Source organism: Asterias rubens, chromosome 9, assembly GCF_902459465.1.
Source record: "Asterias rubens chromosome 9, eAstRub1.3, whole genome shotgun sequence".
NCBI lineage: Eukaryota > Metazoa > Echinodermata > Asteroidea > Forcipulatida > Asteriidae > Asterias > Asterias rubens.
The window spans coordinates 4,087,793-4,112,083 of NC_047070.1; the positions used below are offsets into that span (position 1 = coordinate 4,087,793).

At 38.8% G+C, this 24,291-nt stretch overlaps 1 protein-coding gene across 1 annotated transcript; it reads right to left on the bottom strand.

Annotated features, from left to right (window-relative positions):
• Positions 1-9,713: 9,713 nt before the first annotated feature.
• On the bottom strand, positions 9,714-13,560 carry LOC117294380 (histamine H2 receptor-like). The gene has a single exon (XM_033776756.1). It carries the CDS (start codon positions 11,909-11,911, stop codon positions 10,820-10,822), a length of 1,092 nt encoding a protein of 363 aa, XP_033632647.1. The 5' UTR covers positions 11,912-13,560; the 3' UTR covers positions 9,714-10,819.
• Between the last annotated feature and the right edge of the window lie 10,731 nt (positions 13,561-24,291).

The window sequence follows — 24,291 nt, forward strand, 5'->3', positions numbered from 1 at the left end:
AACGACACATAAAAAAATTAGTTAAAGGCAGTGGACACTATTGGTAATTATACTGTCTGTTATCATTTGAATGACAGCTTACCTCTTTCTCAAAAACTATACGTTAACTTCAGAGGGAGGCGTTTCTCACAATGTGGTATCATTAACAGCTCTCCATTACTCGCTACCAAGTATTAGTTTTTATGCTTACAAATATGTTTGAGTACATTACCAAAAGTGTCCACTGCCTTTAATGTGAGATCAAGTTGAACCTATAATTGTATTATTACATAAACGCTCTGGGATAAAATAAAAAAATAACGTAGTTAAAAATCAACCTATCCTTACCACTTTCTCTTCTTGTATCTACACCAAGAAATTCCCGCAGAGGTTGAACGAAGCTCCTCATATTATTATTATTATCATAACTCAATTTTTATTTAAGAGTTAGCCTATATCATAAAAAGTACAATCGGTCAGCTCTCCTAGACCCCATCCCAAAATGCAACAACAATTATATTTTATGAGAGTGTAAAGCGCTAAACACTTTTGGTTGTCTTGTGTCATTTAGCAGAGTTCTTGTTTTTTTTTGGCGCCAGGAGTGTTATCATTGACAGACATGGCGCACTAGAAATTTTCAACATTATTATCGAACTATTCCACCCATTTTTTTAATTATCAATTTGCAATATTTGAAATGTAAAATTGTGGCTCTAATAGCGTTCTACCCAACCTCCAATTTAATCATGCAAAGTTGTTGTAAACGAGGACAGTTTTTAAATAAACCATTCTATCTATAACTATTCTATATTATCTATTATTTTGTATCGCGTTGAGCGCATTTTTTCAATTTATCGACTGAAAAGTGTTAAGGCCTTGACTTTTTTTCTGAGCAGCTGCTGGCGGTACCCAAAATTCCCCTGACAAAAGATGGCGTATTTTTATCTAAAGAGCTGTGAAAAGAAATATTATGGGCTATTGCTCCATCTTCAAGCCTCATTTGTTACATTGATTGAAGATAAGTTTTTCTTTCACGATGTCCACGCTCGCCGGATGTCCTGTGATCGAGGGCAGTGGTCCGTGGTATGAATATTATACTCAGAGAATACCAATCAATTAAAGGCATTGGACACGTTTGATAATTGTCAAAGACCAGAGTTCCTTATAAAGAAAAATTACCAAGTTTGTATGAAAAGGTGCATTGGAAATGCCATTGCATTTGACGCCCTTCAAAATTAACATAAAACACCGAGCAACGCGTCACAATGTGAACTTTGGGTGTGGAGATTTTGTTTAGTCTGTTCTGCTTGGTTTGCACGATTTTCAAGGGACGGCTTTGCCTTTCATCTTTTGACTGGCGAAAAATTCCTTTGTTGATACTGGACCTCTTTGTACTGTTGATTCCACCGACGTCATGTTTCAAATTTCGTTTTGATGGAGTAAACATTAGATGGCACCTCACAGCATTACTTGATAGTCACATGGACACCTTTGGTATTTGTCAAAGACCAGTCTTCTCATCACGTGGTGTATTCCAACATATGCATAAAATAACAAACCTGTGAAAATTTGGGCTCAATTGAGGTCATCGCAATTGCAAGAGAATAAAGAAAGAAAACACCATTGTTGCATATACTTTGTATGCTTTCAGATGCATAATAAAAAGGCTTGATCTGAAGTATTTTATTATTTGAGGGAGGAATTTACCTCTTTCAAAAACCCCTATACGTTACTTCAGAGGGAGCCGTTTCTCACAATGATTTATACTATCAACAGCTCTCCAATAGCCCTTTTGAGGTATGGAGTAAACTGTTTGGTTTAGGCGTTTACAGACAGATTTACCAAAACTCAATAGTGTCAAATGAATGTGTTCACCATATCTCAAAATGGCTTATTGCTCATTTCCAAATAAGTTTTTTTGCCAACATTCGTAATTACCAGTATAGTGTCCAATAATGGGGCGGACACAATGGTTTGTAGGACACAAAGGGGCGGACACAATAGGGCAGACACAATAGTTTGTAGGACACAATGGGTCGGACACAATGGTTCTACGGACACATTGGGCCGGACACAATGGTTTGTAGGACACAATGGGTCGGACACAACGGTTTGTAGGACACAATGGGACGGACACAATGGTTTGTAGGACACAATGGGTCGGACACAATGGTTTGTAGGACACAATGGGTCGGACACAATGGTTTGTAGGACACAATGGGTCGGACACAATGGTTTGTAGGACATAATGGGTCGGACACAATGGTTTGTAGGACACAATGGGGCGGACACAATGGTTTGTAGGACACATTGGGTTGGACACAATGGTTCTACGGACACAATGGGGCGGACACAATGGGGCGGACACAATGGTTTGTAGGACACAACGGGTCGGACACAATGGTTTGTAGGACACAATGGGTCGGACACAATGGTTTGTAGGACATAATGGGTCGGACACAATGGTTTGTAGGACACAATGGGGCGGACACAATGGTTTGTAGGACACATTGGGTTGGACACAATGGTTCTACGGACACAATGGGGCGGACACAATGGGGCGGACACAATGGTTTGTAGGACACATTGGGTCGGACACAATGGTTCTACGGACACAATGGGGCGGACACAATGGTTTGTAGGACACAATGGGTCGGACACAATGGTTTGTAGGACATAATGGGTCGGACACAATGGTTCTACGGACACAATGGGGCGGACACAATGGTTATACGGACACAATGGGGCGGACACAATGGTTCAAAAATTATGTCGGACTTAATCGTCACCGTCGGACACAATCGTGCGTAACACACGTGCATGCAATTCGTTCGGAAAAGAAAAAAAAATTAATATATTTTTAAATAATGAAACCAAGGATACCTCATGGTGAGCGTTAAAGCTCACGATTAAAACAAACCACTGTAGCTTAGAAGCCTTGGGAAACCTGTATCAAGGGTGTTTTGCTTTTGAACAAGAACAAACAGGTTACACTTCCACTGGTCAGTGTTTCGTTTTTTTTTTTACCATGCACTACCAATCCTACCACATAAGCATTTCGTTTTGGTACAAAATGTTATAATTTTATAATGAAACAAGGATATCTCATGGTGAGTAGCTCACGAGCTACAGTGACAAGCCTATGAAACCTGTATCAAGGGTGCTTGCTATTTGAACCAACACACCACTTCCACTGTATTTGTTTTGTTTTGTATCGTGCACTACCAACCCTACACGAGACCTACATCTAAATGTCCCATCCGAAGGACAAATTATAGTTAAGAATCTTGCTGAAGGATTCAGAACATAAGTGCCACGGCCGGGACTTGAACCCACACGCTGCTGATCGGAAACATCAGAGCTTGAGTCCGGTGCTCATACCCGCTCGGCCATGGTATGGCACATTTTCCTTGACCAATCCTTGAACACACTCCATCACGTTTGATAAACGTTTATTAATAGACCTTATCATTCACATGTTGAAGCCACTGGACACAATTGGTAATTACTCAAAATAATTGTTATAGCATATTTTTTACTTGGTAACGAGCAATTGAGAGCTGTTGGTAGTATACAACATTGTGGGAAACGGCTCCCTCTGAAGAAACGTAGTTTTTGAGAAAGAGGTAGTTTCTCACTCCATGAGTAATAAAACGCTTCAGCTGAAGTCTTTTATTTTGCATCTGAAAGCACACAAATTTGTGCAACAAGGGTGTTTCTCCCCTTTCTTTCATAATTCTCTAGCATCTTCGATGACCAATTAAGCCCAATTTTCACAGGTTTGTTTATTTATGCATAATATGTTGGGATACAACATGGATAAACCAAGTGAGAATACTGGCCTTTGACAATTACCAAACGTTTCCAGTGCCTTTAATGCTGTGAAGTGGCATCTGTAGTGTATACTCTTTTAGAGTGAAATTAGAAACATGCATCAATGGATGTCAATAGTACATTAGGTCCAGCATTTACAAATGAATTTCTCGCCAAAATCATCAAATCAAGCAGAACTGACTACAACAAATCTCCACACCCAAAGTGCACAGATCCATGTTTGAATTGTGAAGTCGCTAGTTTTTATGATGTTAATTTTGAAGGGCGTCACAAATGCAATGGCGTTTCCAACCTTTTAAAAGAATAGGTCAGAACTTGTCGTTTTCCCCCTCTTTCATAAGGACTTACACTCTAGTGAAAAGTAAAATGCATCCAAACTGAATTAAATGGAATGTAGGCCTAGGCTATACCTTCGGTATTTGAATCATTCGATTATTTAAAGGCAGTCGACACTATTGGTAATTACTCAAAATAATTATTGGCATCAAAAACCTTACTTGGTAACGAGTAAGAGGTTCATGGAATAAAACATTGTGAGAAACGGCTCCCTCTGAAGTGACGTAGTTTTCGAGAAAGAAGTAATTTTCCACGAATTTGATTTCGTCACGAAATCAAGCATCGGAAAGCATACACCGTCGTGTGACAAGGGTGTTTTTTTAACGACCAGAAGACTGGTCTTTGACAATTACCAATAGTGTCCACTGCCTATAATTTATTACTTATTTATTTTATTTCATGATCTTTCTACAGGATACAAACAGCACAACGGCTGTTTTACATTAAGTCCTAAGGAAAACATATCTTAGAAATATACTACATAAACCAACCTGTGAAATTTTAATTTCAAAGGTAGAGTTTTTGAGATATATCGCCGTATATTCGGAGCGTTTTGTGTCTACGCAGGAAGATTAATCCGCTGGAGTAAAACAGTGAACGTTCCTGTCAGTAACATGTCTCAGATTCAAATTTTGGGGGGATACTTTTTTTTTTTTTTTTTTTTTTTTACATAACCACATTTATACTTCAAAGTGAAATGTTTCTCAACATACTTGATAGTTGATACTATCGAACAAACCTGACGTAGGCTTCTAACCCAAAGTTTGTATTGCCATTCATTTTAAGAGCGATTACCAAACGTATAAAAAGACTGGGATGAGCTTCCTCCACACATCATTGAGCTGCCCACCTTGGAGCAGTTCAAGGAGGCCATCAGATGCGAGTAGGCATCAAGTCCTGTTTTTACTTGCACACATCTTTATTTTTGTAATATTTCAGCACCCACACACAAACCGTCCACCGTCGGCAGCCGCACCCCTTGTCCAGATGCTGAATAGGCTTTGTCAAGTAGCTGAATAGATGTAGATAGATAGATGTAGATGTACGTTATATACCTTCCCTTTTTCCAGTAATGTATATCCATTTAGCCACTGTACCGCCCAGCCGCATATAGCAATACACTGTATGCGGTACGAGGAAACCTCGCTAGCTTGTGTTTGAAAAAAAAAGTAACATCAAAAGAAAACTCGATAGTCATTAGTAGGTCTACGCATTTGTTAATATATCTAGTGTTATAGATCGTTATTAATTCTCCCTTCACAGTTGACTTGTCGAAGCTAATGATGATGAAATAATTTAGCTCTTACGAAAAATAAAACGCTCATTGGTAAACAGGAAACTGTTCATCATTTATGATGATATTGTCGAAAATTAACGCCTTCGCATTTAATCAGTTTTAGCATTGAGCCAGACAAAAGCCTTGAAAAGCTATTGTGTTCATTTTATCCGTGCACAAAAATATTCGCCATAAAAATTACCGTAGCCGTTTAACGAGAGGCATTTATTGTTCCCATGAGAACTTGTACTTTTATACAAATATTATTAACGAAAGGGTAAAAAATTGTGCATACACATTAAGCCATGGCTATCTTTTAAAATTTGAACTACGATTCCAGTAATTTACTGCAAGAATCTTGAGAAATTGGATTTCAGCAAACTCGGGCTGTGCAGGGACTAAAGGGATATAAACTTTATTTTTGTTCCCAACTTACATAAAGAATTACAATCTATTGAAAAATAAAATCCATTACAAAACTGAATTTAACCTCTAGATAATTTTGTTTATTTCCTCGGGAAAAGGTCAAATTATTTTGCTTTTATAAAGTTCCATTTCAATTTTATTACAACAGTCAGCACAAAATCACGACACTCTTCGCTTGATATTACAAACTGCTATTGCCCCGTGGTGTTTCTCTGTCCATGCTGACATGCCACAACTAAGTTCCGATGACGCCTTCAAAATTGAACTCAATCACAAAGAAGAATGAAACTGAAAACATCGACTTTTGTTACTCAGTAATGAAGAAGTCAAAAACATCTTTGTTAGAGGGGACCTTTTCCAGACTTCTTGCTCATTGAAAAAAGGTTCCAAACGTCAGAAGAGTTTTGTAGTGTGCTGAATCGTTTCAAGCATTAAAAAACCCATTACTATGTCCGGTTTAATCAGACGGTCCACTCAAGATGGCTGGCGACAAAAGTTCGCTGTCGAAAACTCTGTACCAAACCATTCATGTACGCTTATTAATGTTTGAGGGGGAAACATCATTATAATAGGCCATAAGTAAGAAAGGTAATTTGCGAAATTGGCGATGGATATTGTATGATGATGCTTTGTCTACTCACTGATGGAAAGTTATATTTATAAAGCTTAATTGAAAGGGACAGTCACTTCATGTTGTTGCCCTTTTCCCGCTCGTACTGATTTCATAGATTATGGATAGATTATGGAAATTTGTCTCCAGACCCCGGGAAGCAAACCAACAGACTAGTAACACATTCCTAAAATGTCTTTGTGTCGAAGTCAAAGCTGACATAACTCTTGCCATAATTTGGTTCTTTCTTTGCGCTTCATTAATTTATTTGATTGGTTCAAATTGTGTGATTTGTTTTGCTTTTGGTGATTTATTTGTTTATCAGACCCCCCCCCCCCTTTTTTATCTATCTAATTGCTTTCGTTGTTTTATTTGCTTGTGTAAGACACCTTGAGGCTCTATCCCGGGGCACTATGAAAGCAATACTTTTAATTAGCCAAATATTATTCAGTTTTATCCCGCCATTTCCCGCTAAAAAAAAACCAATAAAAACGACCCCTGGCGTTGTTATATATTTATTTGTTTTTAACAACAACTGCTTATCCAATTGGAATATTCATTCATTTTCATTTTGAGGCTTCCAAATTGGTTGATAGCTTAAATTAATCTGAAATTGTTCAGGTGTTCTTCCCAGCCATGCGAAATCGACATTCATTTTAGCAGAAAAGGCGCAAAAAGAGCTTATTGTGAAACGCTGCTTCGAATTTGAAAAGAATTGTTTAACTGGAAAGGCCATGTTTTGTTTAAATCGCATATGACACAAAGGAACAATTATTGCCCAAACAATATTAAAGTGGGGTCGAACGACCATTTTTAGGGGCTTTCAATTGGCGTGAACATATATAGAGCAACGCGACGATTAAATCAGTCGCATAATTCACTGGAAATGAGCGGGGAACTCAGCATTTTCATTTCATTTCAAGACATTTATTTCCATCCCAAACAGATACTCAGAAATATCAATTACAAAGAACAGTTTAAAGGAGTGGGGAGAATGATGTAGTACATAGTGGATGTATTACAGGACAAGTATAATTAAATGGGCCTTTAAAACTTTGGTTTTGGTACAGTTCGGTTGTTTAAAGACAGTGGACACTATTGGTATTTACTCAAAATAATTATTAATACAAAACCTTTCTTGGTAACGAGTAATGGGGAGAGGTTGATAGTATAAAACATTGTGAGAAACGGCCCCCTCTGAAGTAATGTAGTTTTGCGAGAAAGAAGTAATTTTCCACGAATTTGATTTTGAGACCTCAGATTTAGAATTTGAGGTCTCAAATTCAAGCATCTGAAAGCACACAACTTCGTGTGACAAGAGCGTTTTTCTTTCATTATTATCTTGCAACTTCAACGACAGATTGAGATCAAATCTTTACAGGTTTGTTATTTTATGCATGTGTTGAGATACACCGACTGTGAAGGCTATAGTCTTTGACAATTACCAAAAGGATCAAGTGTCTTTAAATATCAAATCCTATATTAGTGATCGCTTTTTAATTTTCTTTAAAATTTAATATAGCTGAAAACTAAGAGGGCGAAAATTATATCCAAACAGGAAGAATAGGAATACAAAATCAGAGTTATTTTTGGTAATGAAAACTTATAAATATCCTTTTAAACAACCAAGTACTTCAAAGTGAAATGTTTCTCAAAATTCTTTATAGAAAGCCGCCGTTTTTGCTTCTAACCATAAGTCATGATTGCCATTATTTTTAAAAGTGATTACCAAACGCACATTCCCTTTAACTCTTTCCAATCTTAAGGCGCCTTTTTAGTGATACCTGATACACAACACAGCCGTAGTAAGTTATCAAAAACTGTCAGATTTTCCCGAAAACCCATCATACTTTCTCCAACAAGCTTTTTAAAGGCACTGGGCGCTCTCTCAATGTAATTTGTTGTATATAGTTCCACTGGTTTTGCTCTTTTCAGCGTTAGATCTTGATACAGTAAAGGCGTTTTATAAATATTTAGTTGTATGTATGTATGTGTCTGGTAATTGTGAAAGACCTGTGAGTATTGTCACGTATACCAACATGCATAAAATAACAAACCTGTGAATATTTGGGCTGGTTGTCGAAGTTGCAAGTCAGGCCACAATGAACAAAAAGGCCACCCATGTTGCAAAAATGAACGTGTGTGCTTTCAGCAGATGCATAATAGAAGACTTCAGCTAAAGAGTTTATTATTTGTGTGAGAAATTACCTCTTTCTTTAAAGGCAGTGGACACTATTGGTATTTACTCAAAATATTTATTAGCATAAAACCTTTCTTGGTGACGAGTAATGGGGAGAGGTTGATGGTATAAAACATTGTGAAAAACGGCTCCCTCTGCAGTGCCATAGTTTTCGAGAAAGAAGTAATTTTCCACGAATTTGATTTCGAGACCTCAGGTTTAGAACTTGAGGTCTCAAAATCAACCATCTAAACACACACAACTTCGTGTGACAAGGGTGGGTATTTCTTTCATTATTATCTCGCAAGTTCGATGACCGACTGAGCTCAAATTTTCACAGGTTTGTTATTTTATGCATATGTTGAGATACACCAACTGTGAAGGCTAGTCTTTGACAATTACCAATAGTGTCCACTATCTTTAACTGTGTTACTTCAGAGAGAGCCGATTCTTATGTAAACAGCTCTCCATTGCTCGATACCAATAGGACTCTTCCTCTGTACACAGTATACTAAGAAAGTGTAAGGCCAGGGCTATCGTTAACAAGTAAGTTTGTATGCATGATAACAATTGTTTTGAGTAATTCCCAAAAGTGCCCAGTGCTTTTAACTCCTTCCAATCTAAATGTCCCATCAGTGATGCCTGATACATAACAAAGCTGTGTAAATGCCATCAAACACTGTCATGTTTTCCAGAACATGGGAGTTTGTGCATGTGCACCTGTTATTTCAAACAACCGAAGTCAGATGTTAAAGGCAGTGGACACTATTGGTAATTGTCAAAGACCAGTCTTTTCACTTGGTGTATCTCAATATAGGGTAAAAATAACAAATCTGTGAAAATTTGAGCTCAATTGGTCGTCGAAGTTGCGAGATAATAATGAAATAACAAAACACCCTTGTCACACGAAGTTGTATGCGTTTAGATGGTTGATTTCGAGACCTCAAATTCTAAATCTGAGGTCTAGTGGAAAATTACTTCTTTCTCGAAAACTATGGCACTTAAGAGGGAGCCGTTTCGCACAATGTTTTATACCATCAGCCTCTCCCCATTACTCGTCACCAAGTAAGGTTTTATGCTAATAATTATTTTTAGTAATGACCAATAGTGTCCACTGCCTTTAAAATGATTCTGAGCTATTTATGTTTTGTGCCTGGCAGAATGGAAACATCTCTCGTGGTAATTGTATAAGTTTAGAAAACGAATAACAAGATCCCCCTTCTTTTGCTGTTTGGGCCAACTCAGGCTCGGGTTTACAGCAGTTACAAAACTTATAATTAACTCTGCACAATAAAACCCCCAAATTACATGAAGAGAACTACAAAGTTAGTGTTTAATCAATTCCCATCAAGGGAACTCGGCAAACTCCCACAAGTGGATACTTTATAAACACCAAGCTGGCAACAGAAAGTCTCTCTCCTACAAACGTTAGCGTCCTTGATTATCAATTGCACAAAATGTATACATTTTGATTCAGTAACTTGACGATAATACTTATTCTGGTCAACTTATAAATTAACTCTGCACAATAAAACAACCCCCAAAATTACATGAAGAGAACTACAAAGTTAGTGTTTAACTTTTTCACAACACTTGAAATAATCAATTTAAGCAGTTTTCTGGTTGTTGTTTGGGTGGCATATTCCTCAGTGATGTTCGCAAAATTGATGATACATGATAAACATTTGTTACTTTTTTGCCGTGAAGGCCGTCCGTAAGTTGGCAAAGTTTGCGGATGTGACTTAGCAAAAGAAAGGCACACAATGTGCTCACCGTTCATAATGGTGACAAGAAAACCCAGAATTATATTAAGAGATGTTAAATTTGCATCGGGGATAAATAAAATATCAGAGTATTTTACGTGGGTGGGATTTGAACCCACGACCCTTGCAATTCTAGAGTAGTGTCTTACCAACTAGACTACCGAGGTTGCCCGGTAGCTAGAGGCAGTTCGAATCCTATTATTATATTATTTATCCTCTATGTAATTATCACATATCTAAATTAAAGGAGCAGTTCGAATTTACAAATCGGAGTATTTTCTCCGCAAGTTAGTTTTGTTTACTGAAATAGGTATTTGGCAGAGCACAGACAATATACAAAGAGGCAATGATTGTTACATTAAATATGAGTGAAAATAGATGTGAGATAACTTTAATAAGGTTAAAATAAACTCCTGTCAAAAGGCTGTCTGCTGTGTGTCATGCACAACACGTCGTACTTCGTGACCACAGTGAACAGTCGTCGACATTATCTCATGCTCATGGGACTGAGTCGGGGATCCGTAGGGGGCGTTGTACATGGCGTGTTTCCGCCCAAGACACACCCAAAAGCCCCTACGGAAGTCCTTATAACACATAGCGTAGATGAAAGGGTTTACGCACATATTCACTAGCGCCATCACGACTGACGACCGGAAGAGCACCCCGCCCATGTTGACGTCACCACCCATATTAACATAAAAATACATGAGCTCATTAGGTCCCCAGCAAATGAGATAGGTTAAAGACACTAGGAATGTGGTAATGATGACGTTACGGGAAGCCTGTTGAACCAGGCGTTTTCTGGTGCGACTGCTGGCGAGACCCATGTCGGCTCTTCTCGAGGCTTTATGCAGTTTGTAAATAATGCGTGAGTAAACAAACGTCATCACGCAGAGTGGGATGACGTAATGGTCAATTAAAGATACGAACCCGACTGTACGGTTGAGTGCGACGGATGGCCATTTGGCCGAGCAGGTGCCGTTGGTCACGTGATTAGTAAGGCCCCACCCTAACTCGTGGATTGGACCTATGACCCACGGTAGAACACATAGAAGTCGAGCTTTGCGTAAAGTGAATTTGGAACGATAGTAAAACGGATGGAACACAGCGATGTACCGTTCGATCGTAAGGTACACAAGGTTACACGTTGAACTCGCTCCCAGGGCCCATATGGCGTACTCTGATATCCACAGTTTACATAGTAGACTAGCGGCGAACTCATCGGTGGGGATGCTTATCTTGGGACCGAGGTTGATGGTTAAGAAGACCAAGCTCATAGCGAGGTCTATTGCTGATTGGTTACACACGATAGAGCTGGTAACGTTCCGCATGAACGATGGCGACCGCGTGTAAACTAGTATAACAACCGTGTTACCAACCACACCCACTGATCCTATGATTCCGTACACGACTAGTAAAAGAACTGTTGTTCCATCGGACGAAACTTCGGATGTTGATGAAGTGTTTTGTTGAGTCCCATCCAAAGTCAGGTTTGTAAAGTTATCCATGACTGCCGTTTTTCAATTCAACGTAGTCCCTTTATTCTGAAAGCAGAGTTTCATCATCCTTCAACATATCACGAATTACGTAGTCCCGTTCTGAATAAAGCAGAGTATATTATATCATCCTTATCACAAAATACGCGGGGGCCTGTACACTTGCTGCCAATCAGTAGAAATCACCAGTTCAGTCCACTTTCCCGTCGGTTTTAATTTCAGCAGCACAAATCTTTCCTCGCAATCAGTGCGACGAGTGCTGAAATATAAAAGATGAAATTTTCCAGTTCACTGACAAGGCGGATCAGATGCTCTATATTGATTCAGTGACGCGATTCCTTCATAACAGCATGGTTCCTCCTTTCAATTTTGACGCAAAAAACTTGTTTTTACAAGTGCAGAGAGCAAGAAAAACATCCCGCCAAAATCAGGCTTTGCATCCCGTCTTATTTGTAATCAGCGTTGCTGGGAGAGCACGGTCTCCTCCTGCCTCGTCTTAGGCGTGTAATAATTTCGCGAGACTTCAACACCTTGATGAGGTCTCATGCCGCTTGTATGGTATCGATATACGAGAAACGAATACTCGCGAGACTATGTACTATTCATTTGTTCACTACATTGGTTCCAGGTGTTAATAATAATTATGCATGCAGACTCTTATTCAAGTGACACTTAATACCTGGTCATCATCAGCAGAGCTGTTTTTGAAGGAGGTCACAAACTACTATCTTACGGGTATTGCATAAAACGAGAGTGTGACATGAGCGATACGCCAAAACACTAACCGCTCAACTATTTTCTGAACAACAGATTCATAAATCCTGCAACATCTGCTGGTTAAAAAAAAGACTTGCTGGTAAAAATCTTTATCCGCTCTATTCTTAAGAAGATGGATGACTGTATAAGATGACGGGGTCACCACTTGTTGTTTACTCTCACTCCTTTCCTCCTAAAGGACCGGTGATAATGATGGTCTTGCTCGAACCCGCGGGAATCAACCGACTACCATCAGCATCATCCCCCGCGGGGGGAAAAGCTGAACAGTCTAGAAAAAGCGCTAATGACTTTTCCTAATCTCCCTCACCGTTTTCACAGTGCAATCTGTCCATAGAACTCTTTAGAGTAAGACTAGCAAACACTAGGTATCCAAGGCTTTTGACTCGCATTAAAAGTCCCACTTCATTTGCTTCTTGGCTAAGTGGAGAAGTTCATCTAATTCCCAGACGGGATTCTTGAGTTGCGAGAGTGCTGTCACAGGAATATCCAGCCAAGTGCAAAATAACGCAAACGCCAATCTCATTGGAGACGCGAAAACAAAACCCCGGAGAAGCTTAGCATCATTCACATCAGACTAAACTAGGTCAATCAATTCCTGAATTTCATTGTTGAAATAAAGTTTTGTAGATTCAACTCTCCAGCGAAGAACAAATCTCTCTGCAAAATGTCTCAACAGAAGAACTCAACAATACTGCTTAATTCAAACTGATGTATAGCCATTAAAGCGTCAGTGAGATCGAGTCCCAACCAACTGCGTGGGTTATAAGACTATAAAGTGATCACTTACACGATTAAAGAGGCTGGCAGCGTAAAAGAACAGAATCCTCCATCATCCAGAAATGATGTAAGTGATGGTTTATAAAAGTAGACTGACATTTGGTGCCGTCAAAGTATACAAAAATATTAATTCCACGGCAAGAGCAATAATAATCTGCAAGACTGATGTCCAATATCCGGTGTATTATTTCACCTAGTTCATCAAGTGAAGTTGCTATCTACGGCTGGCGTGCACATCACCGTGTACTGTAATGGCACATGCGCTTATGTCTCGTATCTCCAGCACGCGCCGTCAACGTCTCACTGTACTATATGATTGCAATGCACACGGTCAGACACGATCAGGTGTTGACGCCCATTGAAGTGGTGAACACGTTCCCGTGACTCCTTTATGGTAAATTTAGAAGTATAATTGGTGCAGATAAAGAAAAGGAGTTGATGATTCCTCAATGCAATAAAAACAAATATAGTACAAAAAATAGTTTGGATCGCTGATTGTCAGAAAGGGAACGTAACAACCCTTTTGCAAAATGGTATCGTCTTGGGTATCACTCTTTGTATGCACACTCTTTTGATCTTTCCCTCTCCTCCATTATGGGGAAGGGGGTTGGGGGGAGAGTGAGCTGTGGTTCAATGGTCAAGCCCAACAGGACCCGGATTCTGACCCGGGTCCGGGTTCCGTGGTGGGCCTGGCCACTAAACGATCCGGATTTTTAAAAAGAAAACCGGGTCAACATTTTATTTGTGACCAGGTTCCGTGACAGCCTGACCCCTGAATGGTTCAGGATTATTTGAGAACCGGAATATTGGTAAAGTCTGACAGAGTAAAGACATGGTCTGACCAGGCAGTTTTTAGTTCGCATATTATTACTTTCCTTCGATGGTTTGATAACTGCCGGTTGTTCAGCGAACACTTTAATTCAAAATTGCACTTGGCCTAAAAGCCACGTATAATCTCAAAGTTAATATCACATTGATTTTGTGCAGCCTCGCTTGAGGGTGAATTCAATCGTCTAGACTTTTGTGCACCAAGGAAACGTTTCAGGAAAATGAATATCATACCATATCGCCTAGTACAGTGACATTCGCATCGTGTTTTAGCGCACTTAACAATGTTAACCATGTTAACCATGTTGTGGAGGTAGGTCATCCATGTTCATCTTGTTTCTCATGCTGTGCGCCAATTATTCCCCTGCCACCTGTATTTGCCTTGCAAGTATTGAATAAATAAATAACAGGACTTCAAAGACGTCTGCTGAGAAGAATTGGTAATTCATGGGTTGCTAAATTGAAATGCGTATGGCATAATGTTTGGAAACCAAACTGGAATTGTATTACTGTTCCAAAAAGCTTTTGGTGTTCGATATGGGCATTGTTTACCCCGCCCTACCAATTATTCCTGTGCCACCTATAGGCTGTGTTTGAATAAATAAATAACAAGACTTCGAAGACGTCTGCTGAGAAGAATTGGTAATTCATGGGCTGTTAAATTGAAAAATGCGTATGGTATATTATATTTGGAAACCATGCAAACTTGAATTGTATGATACTGTTTCAAAAACCTTTGGTGCTCGTTTGTGTGGCATATTCCTTACCACCTCATCCTATTGTGTCGTTCATTGTGCTCTGCAAATCTTCGGAATTCGTGAGCGTTTTTTTTTTTAGGGGGGTACTTCTGGTCTCATATTCGGTACCTTCTGGGACCAAGGACAAAACAAAAAGAGGAAAATAATACGACTCCATAGGGAAATTCTAAAGACTGGGGTGCTCCACGTGATATTTTGTGTACAAAGTCTATGAGAAATTATTTAGTACAGGGACAATGGAAAGAACAAAAGATGTCTCCACATGGATGCATATTTGACGAACGCACAAGGGGAAATAGGGTGTGTTAAAATGTGGAAACAATTGGGGCACCAGGTTATAGATATCGGGCATTGTATATCCCCAAAACGGAAGTGGGAAATAATGATAACCAAAAATGACAAAATTTACATTGTGTAAAAGATCCCACAAGGGCACGCCCGTATAAGCTCACCTCCCTCCCATCCGAATCCCCTCAAGCTGAGCATTGTTCGTCTGACGTGATCCCATGTCCGAGCAAACCCAAGGGCGGGTAAGGGAAACTGCACCCTCAATAATTCGGGCAAAACTAAAAAGGAAAATGATATAGGGCACAGTATTAATAAGAAAGACAAATCAGCAGAGATAGCAAAGACAACCTCTTTACCCGGTATAAGAAATTAGTACCTTTATCCGAGTGTAGAATGCCGCAAAATGGTGGGCAAATATTAGCGGTTACTTTTCTGCCCCCTAACCATACCCCACCAAAGAGTCCGCACGCCCAAGCTGGGCTCCATTGGTTATTATTCACTCCTGTGTCTTGGCAAAGCAAACATCCATCTATTTCTACATGGGGGTCCGAAGTGCATTTCATTGAAATCTTGACTTAATATTCTGCTAAAAATGTCACACACAGTGAAGTTATGAATAATGATTGCCTGAGGTACGAGCGATGTATCTGAGATGCGGCGGTGTAAAATAAAGAGTCATAAACTAGCGGCTCAATGTCCATCCAGTGCGGCTATAGGAGCAGCTGCACAATAAAAGCCAATTTAAATGCATTGAGTAAAAAAGTACATACAGCCCCAGCTTTACTCAGACCGTAAACAACATGTGCGCGGCATTTAAGATTTTCCTTTTGACGTTTATAAAGGTTGATAGAAAAATCTAGAATAAGTGAACATTGAATAAATTTGCCTTGTTTGAAAACAGCAATACGATAGCATACCCTTTTTCGTGGAAAGGGAGCGTGTTATATTAGAAATGCAGATTTAGCTCCACATTGTTATCCAGGAATAATTTTTAGATGCAATATTTGCATCAGTGCAGTGATAGACAATATTGACGCCTTTGTATTTAGCCTGAACGTCTGACGTCACACTTCGAGGCTCGTGAAATACGTCAGCGACCAGCCTTGAGCCTTCGTCAATCCCATGGCCAAAAGAACAATTTACCTCACATTCATTTCACATGGAGATTCGCGATCAAATCCTAGGGTTACATAATTTGCACTTAAACATTATGCACGCTACGCTGCATGCAGGCGACCGAAAGTGCAAGTTGACAAACATCACCTCGGATCAATCCAAACACATGATGGAAAGCTTAACGCGTACGTGTTGGGCGCAATTTGGATTGATCATGGATTGATACAGTTTTTAAGGAGAAAGGAGAACATTATTGGGAACTGGGTCTGGCTGACCCGAAATTTAATGGTTAACATTGGATTGTTAATATAATGGGTTTTTTTGGCGTCTGTTGGGTCATTTTGACAGATATCCCGATTTAAAGTGAAGGTTAAAACAAAATAAGACACGTGATAAGAAACGCAAGGTTTCGGGGGAAATAAGTTGGTTCTGTGTGCATTTCGACATAACTTTGTTTTACTTTAATAAAGATTTAATAAAGATTCTCAGACAGATCAGCTTTGTTAAGAGACGTTCGTTTTACATCAATACTTTGTCAGTCAGAAAATCCATGTGTGGATCAGAAAGGAACATTGGGTTATGTGAAAACTCAGGGGTCGATTTCACAAAGACTTAAGACTAGTCCTATGAACTTAGGGACTTAGGCCTGAGATAGGAGATACTTAAGGCAGTGGAAACTATTTGTAATTTATACTTAAAAAAGCACATAACTTCGTTTGACATGGGTGTTTTTTTCTTCTTCTTTATTATCTCGCAACTTCGACGACCGATTGAGCTCAACTGAGGTTTGTTATTTTATGCATGTGTTGAGATACACCAAATGAGAAGACTGGTCTTTGACGACTATACCAATTGTGCCCACTGTCTTTAAGAGACCTTTGTTGTACATCAATACTTTGACATTCAGAAATTCCATGTGTGGATCAGAAAGGAACATTGGATTATGTGAGAACTCATCGGTCAGTTTCACAAAGAGTAGGACCAGTCCTATAGCAGATGTAAAAAACGTATGACGACTAGTCCTGAGTTAGGATGAGTCACTCGTCTTATCTCTTAGTGAAATCCACCCTGTCTCTTTAAGTCTCAGTCAACAGAATCTCTGCAAAATCAACTCGATATGGTATGTATCTTACAACAGGATTGGCCATTTTAAAAGCACAACCTGTTTTCAAAGCTCAAATGTAATACAGGATTTGCAAAGCTGACAAAACAGTCGCAGACGCATGATCATGTTATGTCGGTGTTTGTGTGTCAGCTTTGTACATTAAAGGCAGTGGACAAAATTTGTTATCGGGTTTTCACAATTCTCTCGTGACCCAGATGGCCGATCGATCTCAAACTTCTACAGTTTATACGTATATAGTGGATTACATAAAGTGCTTACACTTCCAGCAATTGTTTTGTTAGCAGAAACCAATTCTGCAATGTTCCTTTAAAATGAGTTAAGGTTAAAACGAAATAAGACCCATGATAAGAAACGCAAGGTTTCGCAAGGGGAGTTAAAGGCAGTGGGCACTATTGGTAATTACTCAAAATAATTATTAGCATAAAACCTTTCTTGGATACAAGTAATGGGGAGAGGTTGATAGTATAAAACATTGTGAGAAACAGCTCCCTCTGAAGTGACGTAGTTTTCGAGAAAGAAGTAATTTTCAACGAATTTGATTTCGAGACCTCAAGTTTAGAATTTGAGGACTCAAAATCAAGCATCAGAAAGCACACAACTTCGTGTGACAAGGGTGTTTTTTCTTTCATGATTATCTCGCAACTTCGACGAACGATTGAGCTAAAACTTTCACATGTTTGTTATTTTATGCACATGTTGAGATACACCAACTGTGAAGACTAATCTTTGGCAATTACCAATAGTGTCCACTGTCTTGAAAGAAACACGTTGCCTTGGATCGGTCGAGTTGGTCTTTGAAAGCGTTTGTAATCGTTTGTTATAAAATGCATATGGTTGGAAAGATGTTTTAAAAGTAGAATACAATGATCCACACAAATATGCCTCGAAAATACGTGGTTTTAGTTGTACTTTGCGAATTAACGCGGTCGGCCATTTTATGGGAGTACAAAATTTGACTCCCAGTATGGCCGACCGTGTTAGTCGACGAGGTAAAAGGAAAACCACGTAATTTTGAGTGATACTTGTGTGGATCTTTATATTCTATGTAGGATTTGAGGCATTGCATGGTGAGGTATCAATGTATATTTGGTTTGCGGTAACACGTGTGTATCTACTTGCCAGGTAGAGTAGATCTTAGGAAACTGTCTAGCTTTATTCTACTGCCGCGGAGTAGATAATCGGAGGTTATATTCTACTTTTAAAATATCTTTCTTTTCATAATGCATTTTATAACAAACGGTTACAAACGCTTTTCAAAGACCAACTCCATGGCAACGTGTTCCTTTAAGCCTTCGAGAGAAATGTATACAAATGTCAGGCAATTAGCTTTTTGTTTTGCATTTGTATACCAGAGGTCGTTTTGATTGGTAGGCAGATACTCGTATTTTTCATCCATAAACAAAATAACAAACCTGTGTAAATTATGGTGGTGTGAGGCAGGAGAAAATGGTTTTTTTTTTTTTTTTTTTTTTTTTTTTTTGGGGGGGGGGGGGTGGGGTGTGTTTCAAAGTCTAATTTGAGAAAGTAAACACATTTGTTGTAACATCTTAAATAAACTGTTTTTCTATAGGTTTTTAGATACAGGTTTTCTTGTACATGACTCAATTTCAGAGGGAGCGTTTCACCTAGTTCTAAGATCTTCACACAATTAGTACAAGCTTAAATACTACAATTTTAAATGAAATGTTAACTTACTCCCACCAAGTCTGTATAATACCGTTTTAAAGGTTAAAACTACAAATTGAAAACTATAGAACATAGGAGCATGCAATGCGTTTCGAAAGTACAATACTCATGAGTAATAAATTTTGCCTCAACAAAAGGGCCGCTTGAATATTAAAACTGGAGTGAAGGTGCAGCAGAAATTCCAATCGCCAGGCGTGGAATGACATGCATGCGGGGCCCAATCTTATAAAGCCTGTAAGCAAAAAAATTGCTTAGCATGACATTTCTTCCATGATGATAAAAAACAGGATTACCAACCAAATTTTCCACGTGATTTTCAGAATAAGCAAACAACAGCTGAATGTCAGTAACAAGCAATTATGCAACAAATTAAAATGTGGTCGGTAATCTTGTTTTTATCAAGGAAGAAAATTCATGCTAAGCAAAGTTTGTGTGCTTACAGTCTTTATGAAATTGGGCCCTGGTCCTATCATGCACCTCGTTCTACAGTAAGCGCTTGTGCGCAATGGGTTGTTTCGAAAAGGTCTATTTCATTGCTTCTGAAGTGCTCTCAGCCAGTCAGATCCTCAGACTCAGATCCTCGGAACTGATTTGGAAAGAAGCCGTAAGACAAAGGGTTGAGCTGGAGCCGGATTCAAAGCCGTGGTTTCGAAAAGGCCGTGTCCAAACTTGCGGCTGCGGCTACGGCTTGATCGTGAATGCCCATTGCAACGTCTTTAGCATCAGCCGTTAGCCATAGCCGCCACGGCCCAAGGGAGTTTGCGCAACACGTCATGAGAATATAGCCTCCACTCAACGCGCTCAAGGGCACATCAAAGTGACTTGTGCAACTGATTAATTTAGACTAATCTCGACTAATGGACTAATTTAATAAATGGTTCTAATGTTGATTGATGTCATTGGCAGGAAAATGTCCCTAAGGACCGTGGGCACCAGGCAGTTTACATACAATAAGCTATACGTATTCTCCACTTTTACTAATTAAGACCAGGAGATTCTTCTGTCCCCTGTGAGATTTGCCCCTTTCTCCATTGCCTACGTACATTGTACAAACCATAGACCTTATCGCAAATACCAATGCGCAAGCGCAGACTGTTGAATGAGGTGCATTGTGGGATAGATATGAATCAAATTTGGATACCAGCTAGACCACAATGCACCTAATTCCAAGCTTTACGGGCGCGCCCCAGTATTTGCGAAAAGGTCTATTTACAAACTTCTTCTGATATAGCGCCCTCTTTTGAATATTCCTCCTCCTCCAACCTACGTTAATCCGGAGGTTCGAATCCCGCTCAGTTAATATCGTATTGACAGAGAGTCTCTGTTCATACCCAATAAATTTAAATTGCAACCAGTTTCCCTTTGAAATAAATTATAACTCCCGTGCTATACCAAAGTGATGATAGCTTTGCAAGTGCACTCCTCGGCTGCCATCTTCTGTACACATTTCTGTTTTTTTTCCCCATACCACGGCCTAATTTCACAAAGCCTGTAGCACAAAAAGCACCGAACAAATAATTTTTGCTTGCAAATACGTTTCGTCAAGCAGTATTTTTCAGCCAAAATTACATTAAGTTTACATTGTTCAGACTGCATGGTGTCCACCTCAATTTTTGCTTAGCAAAGACATTTTATTCAGCCAAAATTACATTAAGTTTATATTGTTGAAACTGCATGGACGGTCACTCAATTTTCGCTTGGGGATGCTCAGAGTCCATTTTTTAAGTGCAGCGTTAAATCCCCCCGTTTGTGTAGTTCATTAGTGTACGTGTGTTAATTAGCCATGGTTTGCATGGTCCGCCTAATGCATACTAGTGTTTTGGTCTGCATTACCGAAATGCTGGGTGAACAGCTTTATGAAATTGGGTCCTGATGTGGATGCAATCTACTCCGACAACCTTCAAAGCGCCCCTCCCTCCGAGCCACACCTGTTGTGACAGAAAAAGGTATTTCCACCTTGCCCACAGCATCGAACATACTCACGGTATCGACCCCTTACTCCTAAAGGGTACCCATAGGGTAAGGGTACCAAAACCCCGTCGTCCTTAAACCTCCTTGTTTATCGATTTGAAAGCCATAAACACGTAGTAGAGTTCCAAAATACAACCCAGGACACCGCTTAATTGATTTCCAAACCTTTTAAAGAAACCGACTAGTAAGAATCAATAATATCGCTACGTTGGTCTATATACAGAGATTATTTCGGTAGCCATTTTGTTCTTTTCGCTCCCGTAGCGACGAGTTTTCTAGCCTTGGATAGTTATATTTTTGTGTGGGAATGTAACATGGGAAATAGACTGATTTTGTTCCTTTTGGGTAAGTATGAATCCAGTGTGTTTGTATAGCAAAACTGTGCCGTTTTTAGGTGAGGTTTTCGGGAACACCATGTGAAAATATACTTGAGTATAAAGTGTTAGTTGTGAAAAGAACCAGTGAACATCTCTTTGCGTATGGTTGGTCCTGACCTTCATCTGTACAGAAATGAGTTGTCAACCACGGGTTCCTTCAGAACCAAAAACTACCCATGTAAATTTTCACCCGCTCTTTTTGGAAACACCTCAAAGAGATTTCCACATTACCATGGTGTTACCGCGATAACTCATCTAATTACATAGTTCCAACGTGTAAAGTTTCAAATCCTATTCTTATGTTTCCGTTTTAGATGTGTCCGAATTTCTTTTTGTTAATTTACGAATAAAGCAAAGTCTTGTGTGCCCCTCTGTGAACCTGTATCTATACGTTTCAGAAAAGAGATTCATGGTTTACCCGCAAGTTTATATTAGGCCTTTATATTTTATTTTTCAGGACCGCCCCAACTCATTAAAGATAGTCATTACACCGTAGTGTTACTGCAAACCTTTCCATATCGTATTGCCACCATGTAAAGTTTCAAATCCTACTTATATATTAATGGTTTCTTCCTGATTATCATACTCTGACCAGTTTGCTTCCTTGGCGCCAGAGATCCCTCATTGATTAGTCGAGAAAGTTATTGTTTTATAGCATTCTCGTGGGAAATGAACAGATGCGAATGCTCACGAGTATAGCCCAAAGGGTAGATAGATTTCAGTATTAACATCATTTAATTTGCATTTATGCAAATTAGCAGTGGACACAATTGGTAATTATCTCAAAATAATCATAAAACCTTACTTGGTAACGAGTAATGGGGAGAGCTGAGGTTGATAGTATAAAACATCGTGAGAAACGGCTCTCTCTGAAGTGCCGTATAGTTTTCTGGAAAGAAGTAATTTTCAATGAATTTGATTTCGAGACCCCAAGTTTAGAATTTGAGTTCTCGAAATCAAGCATCTGAAAGCACACAACTTCGTGTGACAAGGATGTTTTTCTACCGCAACTTCGACGACCAATTAAGCTCAAATTCTCACAGGTTTGTTATTTTATGCATACATTTAGATGCACCAAGTGAGAAGACTGCTCTTTGAAAATAACCAATAGTGTCCACGGTCTTTAAACAAATGAGCAATTGCAGCTCTGTAGTTAATATTTTGATTCTTTGTGCTTTTGTTTCTGCTGTCAATATTATTCTTCCGTTTTGTAACGCAGGCATTTCAAAACAAGCCTTTCTGGCTTCTGTAAATGCCCCCATGGTTTGCTCCGTATCCATTACATTATATTTTGTAAATTTAAATTTCATTAATTATTCTCTTGACCTGTTCTTGACTGTCTTTGACCTAATAGTTGTACTTAAACTGTTACGTGTTATTCTTTTTTTCCACCAATATGGAAATAAAAGTTGATTGAGTATGGAAGATGAAATGCAACCGTGTTTTGCCCTCACTAATGAGCATCCTTTCCCCCTTTAATTATGAGAAATTCTCAAGTCCAAATTTCTTCGCCTCTCGTTGATGTTCGTTTTTGTTTCTAATAATGATTTAAAAAAAACAGCGGTTCGACCGGGCATAGATGGAAAACAGCTTTCATGCTACGCTGATTTTGACCAAGTAGGCTTATAAATAAATAAATAAATAAAAAAATACATTACGCGACAAGATGTTACACTGAAACCACATTTGATTTTTATTTACTAAAAGTAGAAAAGGAAAGAAAAGAAGAAAACAGAATTGTTCAAAAGGAAAAAGGAAATACACAAAGAAAACTGCAAGTGGCTATTATTTTGCGTTTAGGGAGTTTGTGCACTTTCATTTTATGCAATTAGAGAGTTTGATAGCTGACTAAAAAAAAGAAAAAACAAAAACAATTAAATAAAGTATAATTGTCATCTGACGAAACAAAACCCTTTATCATACCAGCTTGGCATTGTAAGACAATTAAGATTCCACAACTTAACAAAAAAGTAGATAGAGATTTCTTTTTCATTGACACATTCTCCTTTTTTGTGGTTGTAGGTGCTTATCAGCTGCTAGGATGGTTTTCAACTACGAGTAAGTCTAGGTTTTTATTTACTATCAAAAAACAATAACGTTTGCACCGGCTTCTCAAGGCTATACAGGGCGAGTCAAAAAGAAGTTGACGGGAATTGGTGATATTTTTCAAAACAAACAAATGACACTCAAAAGATCAGTAAAGCATGCATATCATTGAAATGTTCCTCCAGAGGTACTTGACACCTTTTGTAAACGTCAAAGATCAGTCTTCTCACTTTGTGTATCTTAACATAATACACATAATAACAAACCTGTGGAAATTTGAACTCATGGTCGAAGTTGCGAGATAATAATGGAAGAAAAAACACCCTTGTCACATAAAGTTGTGTGCTTTCAGATGATTGATTTCAAGACCTCAATATCAAATTCTGAGGTCTAGAAATCGACTTATTTAAAATCTTTTTAGCTGAAAATTACTTCTTTCTCGAAAACTACAATACTTCAGAGGGAGCCGTTTCTCACAATGTTTTATACTACCAACAACTCTCCATTACCAAGTAAGTTTTCATGCTAACAATTTTTTGAGTAGATACCAATAGTGTCCAGTGCCTTTAAAGTGGATTGTGTTATGATATTAATAAGACACTGTTAATTATCCCTGTTTTGATGGTATTCTTTACAGATGCG